We start from the raw sequence: 7,335 nt of genomic DNA, 5'->3' as shown, positions 1-7,335 counted from the left end.
ATTAAGAGTAAACCTAGTCAAGTTCCCTTGTATTGGGTATTTTAAGTGTCAACAGTTCTTCAAGTTGTCCTAAATGTCTCATCCTTTTCCAAACAAGCAAACAACTCAAGGAATGCCATGGATAAGCCAGTTCGGTATTTCAACTGCTTATGTGCACAACGATATGGGTCACCGGTCATTCGGGATAGTAGAACGATCAAAGGTGCATGAATGCGGGTGCGCGACGCTTGTGTGTAAATTACCACCAGAGTGGTCGTGCGCGTAACATCGCCTAACATCGTGTCAGCAATGTTATCCCAAATGACCTCAGGTCATTGAAATACAGAACTGGTTTATTACAATGAATTACAGTCGGGCATTAGAAGACTTTTGACCCAACTTTGAACATTGCATTTTATTCTGGCAAACAATTATATATCTGCACACACTGTCCATCAGATTTCAAAGGTATATGAAGGTGTAACCTGTAATTTCCAAGACGTCTCATGTTTTCTTCTTACTTGCCTGTCTGGTTTTTTTTTCTCCAGAGGGTGAAATATTGGGTTTAAAAGCCGAAGTGCCAAGCAGACCACAGAACAACAGAACACGGAGGAATGCACAACACAGAGTTACTGCTAACACAAAAGGTAGGTAGAGATTACATACCGGTATGGTTGAGGCAAAGGGTGGTTGATAAAACATTGCAAAGCCAACACTCCTCAGATCTCATACCAACCATATCAGGCCCATTTTTAGTATTTGTTGGTCAGATAAACTAGTGGATCATAGTATTAATACAATGTATGTCAAATCAGGTTTTGCCCTTCATTGATGTATAAACACTGAATACTCAGTGTGTTACCTCCTGAGTAAAAGTTGGAAAAAATCACTCGGTTGGGACTCGAACCCACAACCTCCTGCTTTCTAGTGCAGATGTTTTACCACTTGACCACTGAGCTAATGGGATCGGTTGGCTGGCTCGAATCTGATGTATTGGTACATGGCAGTGGGCATCGCATTAACTATTTATAAGGTCTATGGGATTTTAAGTTTTGTTTAAGCATTAATATGGTTAAGGTTTGTGACTCATGATCAGAGGGTCAGGGGTCCGAATCTAGTTGCCGGTTATATGTGTGTCCTTGGGCAAGCCACTTCACCCCCACTTGCCTCTCTCCACCCAGGAGTATAAATGGGTACCGATATTAGCTGGGAAGTAACCTGCAATGGACTGGCATCCTATCCAGGGGGGATAAAAAAATATCCTCGGTCGTTTCATGCCTTTGAAACCAGAGATGTATTGGCTAATGACAGACTTTACTTACTTTCATAGTATTAATAGTAAATATATATATCTGTTGCAGCTTTTGGTAGGTGTGTTGATAATTCCTTGATCAGCTGATGAAATTACCTGTAGTTACTCCCCTGAGAAGTGAGTTTAGTTACATACGTTATCCCAGTAAAGTTGCTTCAATCACGATAATTGATCAGATCATCTCCAAAAGGGTGGTTTCTTTTGTCCGAGTCTGTGCCAGCAGGTTGATCCTGTTACCATCCATCAATATTTTCCAATCCTCATTTCAGTCCAACAGCGCCCAGCCCAAAGCTGTCCATCCTGATTCAGACCAGCAGCAGGCAGAGCCAGAGAGTCTGTTGCTACAGGTTGAAGCTCTACAATCTCAGATGAAGGAACAAGCTGAGCTATCTAGAGAGCAGACGGAAGCCTTGCTGGAGGATCGTAGGGTCAGGATGGAAGAGATGCAGACTGTGATTGAGAGAGATCGCTCCAAGATTCACTCCCTCAATGAAAAGTAGGAACTCCCTTCATTGATTCCTTATAATCTTAAATGAACTTGACAAAGGTGCCCAGTGGCATAGCTAATGATAGGGGAGGAGGATGAGGGGCATGGACCCCTCTGCTCAAAGACTGCCTCCTACTAGAAACTGAGGTCCCTTTAGGGCCCTCCAGCAACTTGGACCCCAGTTACATCCTTGAAGGTACCAATAAAGATAAATGCACATGTGTGCAGTTTGGACAACGGGCAGGGGTTTCAAATAGATTATATTACCTGGTGTTTGTGTTGTTGCATGAATTGGCAAAACATTTCTAAATATGTGGAGTGCCCTGGCCTCATGGTCTGGAGCATTGAACTCGTTGTCTGCGGGTAATTCTACAGGTTGTGGGTTCGAGTCCAGCCTGGGGTTATGGTGCATGTTCCCTTTGGCAAGACACTTTGTCACTCATTGCTTCGCCCCACCCAGGAGTAAATGGGTACCTGTGAGAACAGAGATCGCAATTGTGATTGATTTTAGCTACCTTGCGTCGAAATGACTACACCGAGCTGTATGGGCTTTATTCAGGAGTCGACTATATTAAATTGAAAGCGAGGTAAAATCTTCATATTTGGAACTTGCAAAGAGAAATTAAAGCAGTGACATAAAATTAATTACAAATTAATACCAGTCTGCTTTAATGAAAATTTAAATTTGTTGTTAAACATACCCTAATGTTTTTAAGCCACATTTAAAATAAAAATTGAAAGTGAGGCTAGAATGCAAAAATAGTCTGGCACCATCCTATTCAATAGTTTATAAAATACTGTCAGGGAACATGACTAAAATGACTTCCTCGTGAATAAAAATCCATATTCCACAGGAAGCTGAGATTGTATTTGCAATGTTTCATTGGCCCAATGATCAGGGGTAATAATAATGTAAAGCACTTTGATCTTAGTTATTTTAGAAACCACAGTCTTTCCACACTAGTATATTGGCAACACATCTTGCCAAAATAACATGGAGGCATATGCAGTGTGTGCTTGCTGAAATTACATGAGTCAATTGACTAATAAAACCAAATTAGGTTTTGTCCATCACCGATGTATAAACACTGTATTCTCAGTGTGTTTCCTCCCGAGTGAAAGTTGGAAAAAAATCACTCCGGTGGGACTCGAACCCACGACCTCCTGCTTTCTATTGCAGATGTCTTACCATCTTATGAATAGTTAATGTAGTACCCGCTGCTATGTACATCAGATTCGAACCAGCCAACTGATCCCGTTAGCTCGGTGGTCAAGTGGTAAGACATCTGCACTAGAAAGCAGGAGGTCATGGGTTCGACCGGAGTGATTTTTTTCAACTTTAGGGAATGACAGCCTAAAGCATCCTGTAAAATCGTGGCTCCTGGTGTGCTGACATTTAAAAAAAAAAATGGTATTTTTCCAACGCTGGTCGGCCGACCAGCAAATGGAGAAAACTGTTTTTTTTTTTAAAACTACTCCTAATTTTTCATAATTAGTTATTCTGTGTTTTCTGTGCAATTGATTACACACCTTTGAAGGGGTACAAGCCTACTAGACTGCCTCTCTGATCTTACAATCCCCCAAAGTCTATAAATTCTCCGTTTCATCTTAAATGGGGTCTGTGAACCAGACTACAAGAACATGAATGGTTTTCTTGGTTTTTCCAACATCTACAAGCCCAAAACGTGAAACAAGTCATTTTAACAATATTTGCTAAAACATACTAATCCTCCAAATCCATTTATCTCTGATTATTGCAGCAAAAGCAAATGTTGTACATGCCCTTTAACAATATTTTTTATAGCACACTAATCCCCCAGATGCACTTATTTTGAACATTGCAGCAAAAGCAAATGTTGTACATTCCCTAACAAGTTCAACAGTTTGGCTGTTACTTGTAAATGGAAAATCAATTGATGACAATACAAAAAATTGATTTGTCTGAGTACGTCCGGTGTTTTGAGCCAATTTCTACTACAGCAACAAAGTTGGATGAATAATTTCTTCTTTGACTCATCAAAGTAACTAGTGACTAACTGATATGTTTTATCAGAATTAAAATCTACCCCGTGATTATAACTACAATTACATACACTGTTGAATTGCCCAAAATGTACGTCTGACACTGCGGAACTGCCCCCATTTGAACATTATTAAGAGTAAACCTAGTCAAGTTCCCTTGTATTGGGTATTTTAAGTGTCAACAGTTCTTCAAGTTGTCCTAAATGTCTCATCCTTTTCCAAACAAGCAAACAACTCAAGGAATGCCATGGATAAGCCAGTTCGGTATTTCAACTGCTTATGTGCACAACGATATGGGTCACCGGTCATTCGGGATAGTAGAACGATCAAAGGTGCATGAATGCGGGTGCGCGACGCTTGTGTGTAAATTACCACCAGAGTGGTCGTGCGCGTAACATCGCCTAACATCGTGTCAGCAATGTTATCCCAAATGACCTCAGGTCATTGAAATACAGAACTGGTTTATTACAATGAATTACAGTCGGGCATTAGAAGACTTTTGACCCAACTTTGAACATTGCATTTTATTCTGGCAAACAATTATATATCTGCACACACTGTCCATCAGATTTCAAAGGTATATGAAGGTGTAACCTGTAATTTCCAAGACGTCTCATGTTTTCTTCTTACTTGCCTGTCTGGTTTTTTTTTCTCCAGAGGGTGAAATATTGGGTTTAAAAGCCGAAGTGCCAAGCAGACCACAGAACAACAGAACACGGAGGAATGCACAACACAGAGTTACTGCTAACACAAAAGGTAGGTAGAGATTACATACCGGTATGGTTGAGGCAAAGGGTGGTTGATAAAACATTGCAAAGCCAACACTCCTCAGATCTCATACCAACCATATCAGGCCCATTTTTAGTATTTGTTGGTCAGATAAACTAGTGGATCATAGTATTAATACAATGTATGTCAAATCAGGTTTTGCCCTTCATTGATGTATAAACACTGAATACTCAGTGTGTTACCTCCTGAGTAAAAGTTGGAAAAAATCACTCGGTTGGGACTCGAACCCACAACCTCCTGCTTTCTAGTGCAGATGTTTTACCACTTGACCACTGAGCTAATGGGATCGGTTGGCTGGCTCGAATCTGATGTATTGGTACATGGCAGTGGGCATCGCATTAACTATTTATAAGGTCTATGGGATTTTAAGTTTTGTTTAAGCATTAATATGGTTAAGGTTTGTGACTCATGATCAGAGGGTCAGGGGTCCGAATCTAGTTGCCGGTTATATGTGTGTCCTTGGGCAAGCCACTTCCCCCACTTGCCTCTCTCCACCCAGGAGTATAAATGGGTACCGATATTAGCTGGGAAGTAACCTGCAATGGACTGGCATCCTATCCAGGGGGGATAAAAAAATATCCTCGGTCGTTTCATGCCTTTGAAACCAGAGATGTATTGGCTAATGACAGACTTTACTTACTTTCATAGTATTAATAGTAAATATATATATCTGTTGCAGCTTTTGGTAGGTGTGTTGATAATTCCTTGATCAGCTGATGAAATTACCTGTAGTTACTCCCCTGAGAAGTGAGTTTAGTTACATACGTTATCCCAGTAAAGTTGCTTCAATCACGATAATTGATCAGATCATCTCCAAAATGGTGGTTTCTTTTGTCCGAGTCTGTGCCAGCAGGTTGATCCTGTTACCATCCATCAATATTTTCCAATCCTCATTTCAGTCCAACAGCGCCCAGCCCAAAGCTGTCCATCCTGATTCAGACCAGCAGCAGGCAGAGCCAGAGAGTCTGTTGCTACAGATTGAAGCTCTACAATCTCAGATGAAGGAACAAGCTGAGCTATCTAGAGAGCAGACGGAGCCTTGCTGGAGGATCGCAGGGTCAGGATGGAAGAGATGCAGACTGTGATTGAGAGAGATCGCTCCAAGATTCACCCCTCAATGAAAAGTAGGAACTCCCTTCATTGATTCCTTATAATCTTAAATGAACTTGACAAAGGTGCCCAGTGGCATAGCTAATGATAGGGGAGGAGGATGAGGGGCATGGACCCCTCTGCTCAAAGACTGCCTCCTACTAGAAACTGAGGTCCCTTTAGGGCCCTCCAGCAACTTGGACCCCAGTTACATCCTTGAAGGTACCAATAAAGATAAATGCACATGTGTGCAGTTTGGACAACGGGCAGGGGTTTCAAATAGATTATATTACCTGGTGTTTGTGTTGTTGCATGAATTGGCAAAAACATTTTAAATATGTGGAGTGCCCTGGTCTCATTCTACAGGTTGTGGGTTCGAGTCCAGCCTGGGGTTATGGTGCATGTTCCCTTTGGCAAGACACTTTGTCACTCATTGCTTCGCCCCACCCAGGAATAAATGGGTACCTGTGAGAACAGAGATCGCAATTGTGATTGATTTTAGCTACCTTGCGTCGAAATGACTACACCGAGCTGTATGGGCTTTATTCAGGAGTCGACTATATTAAATTGAAAGCGAGGTAAAATCTTCATATTTGGAACTTGCAAAGAGAAATTAAAGCAGTGACATAAAATTAATTACAAATTAATACCAGTCTGCTTTAATGAAAATTTAAATTGTTGTTAAACATACCCTAATGTTTTTAAGCCACATTTAAAATAAAAATGAAAGTGAGGCTAGAATGCAAAAATAGTCTGGCACCATCCTATTAAATAGTTTTATAAAATACTGTCAGGGAACATGACTAAAATGACTTCTCGTGAATATAAATCCATATCCACAGGAAGCTGAGATTGTATTTGCAATGTTTCATTGGCCCAATGATCAGGGGTAATAATAATGTAAAGCACTTTGATCTTAGTTATTTTAGAAACCACAGTCTTTCCACACTAGTATGTGGCAACACATCTTGCCAAAATAACATGGAGGCATATGCAGCCATTGTGTGCTTGCTGAAATTACATGAGTCAATTGACTAAAAACCAAATTAGGTTTGTCCATCACCGATGTATAAAACACTGTATTCTCAGTGTGTTTCCTCCCGAGTGAAAGTTGGAAAAAAATCACTCCGGTGGGACTCGAACCCACAACCTCCTGCTTTCTATTGCAGATGTCTTACCATCTTATGATAGTTAATGTAGTACCCGCTGCTATGTACATCAGATTCGAACCAGCCAACTGATCCGTTTAGCTCGGTGGTCAAGTGTAAGACATCTGCACTAGAAAGCAGGAGGGTCATGGGTTTGACCGGAGTGATTTTTTTCAACTTTCACGGGAGAGGTAACACAGAGAGTATACAGTGTTTATCATGTCGGTGAAGGGCCAAAACCTAATTTGATTTACATCACCCCGACGCAAAATGAAATGAAAATCTTAGAATGACTAATAAGACACTTACCGTTCTGTAAAAAAAAGTAGAATGGTGATCCTTATTCAGCTACCTTGTTAACCATCATACATCACTTGTCATGGACATTCTTCTGTTAATAGGTACATCGTTACCCAGCAGATGTTGTATGACAGCACTAAGGACTATCTAGAGCTGAAGTATGAAGGACGATCTAAGGAGCGAGTCTGGATGGTAGAGAAGGACCGTCT

At 40.9% G+C, this 7,335-nt stretch overlaps 1 protein-coding gene across 1 annotated transcript in view; it reads right to left on the bottom strand.

Moving 5' to 3' along the window:
* Window positions 1-7,273: 7,273 nt before the first annotated feature.
* The window catches only part of LOC119722188 (coiled-coil domain-containing protein 77-like), a 4,520-nt gene continuing 4,458 nt past the window's right edge, over window positions 7,274-7,335 (bottom strand). Inside the window, exon 3 of the mRNA XM_038192235.1 lies at window positions 7,274-7,333. Within this exon, the coding sequence (XP_038048163.1) occupies window positions 7,274-7,333 (60 nt within the window). The remainder of the gene's footprint in view (window positions 7,334-7,335) is intronic.

Source organism: Patiria miniata, unplaced genomic scaffold, assembly GCF_015706575.1.
Source record: "Patiria miniata isolate m_02_andy unplaced genomic scaffold, ASM1570657v1 HiC_scaffold_14, whole genome shotgun sequence".
NCBI lineage: Eukaryota > Metazoa > Echinodermata > Asteroidea > Valvatida > Asterinidae > Patiria > Patiria miniata.
The sequence above is the reverse complement of the archived record's forward strand: the minus strand, read 5'-3'. Positions and strand labels throughout refer to the sequence as shown.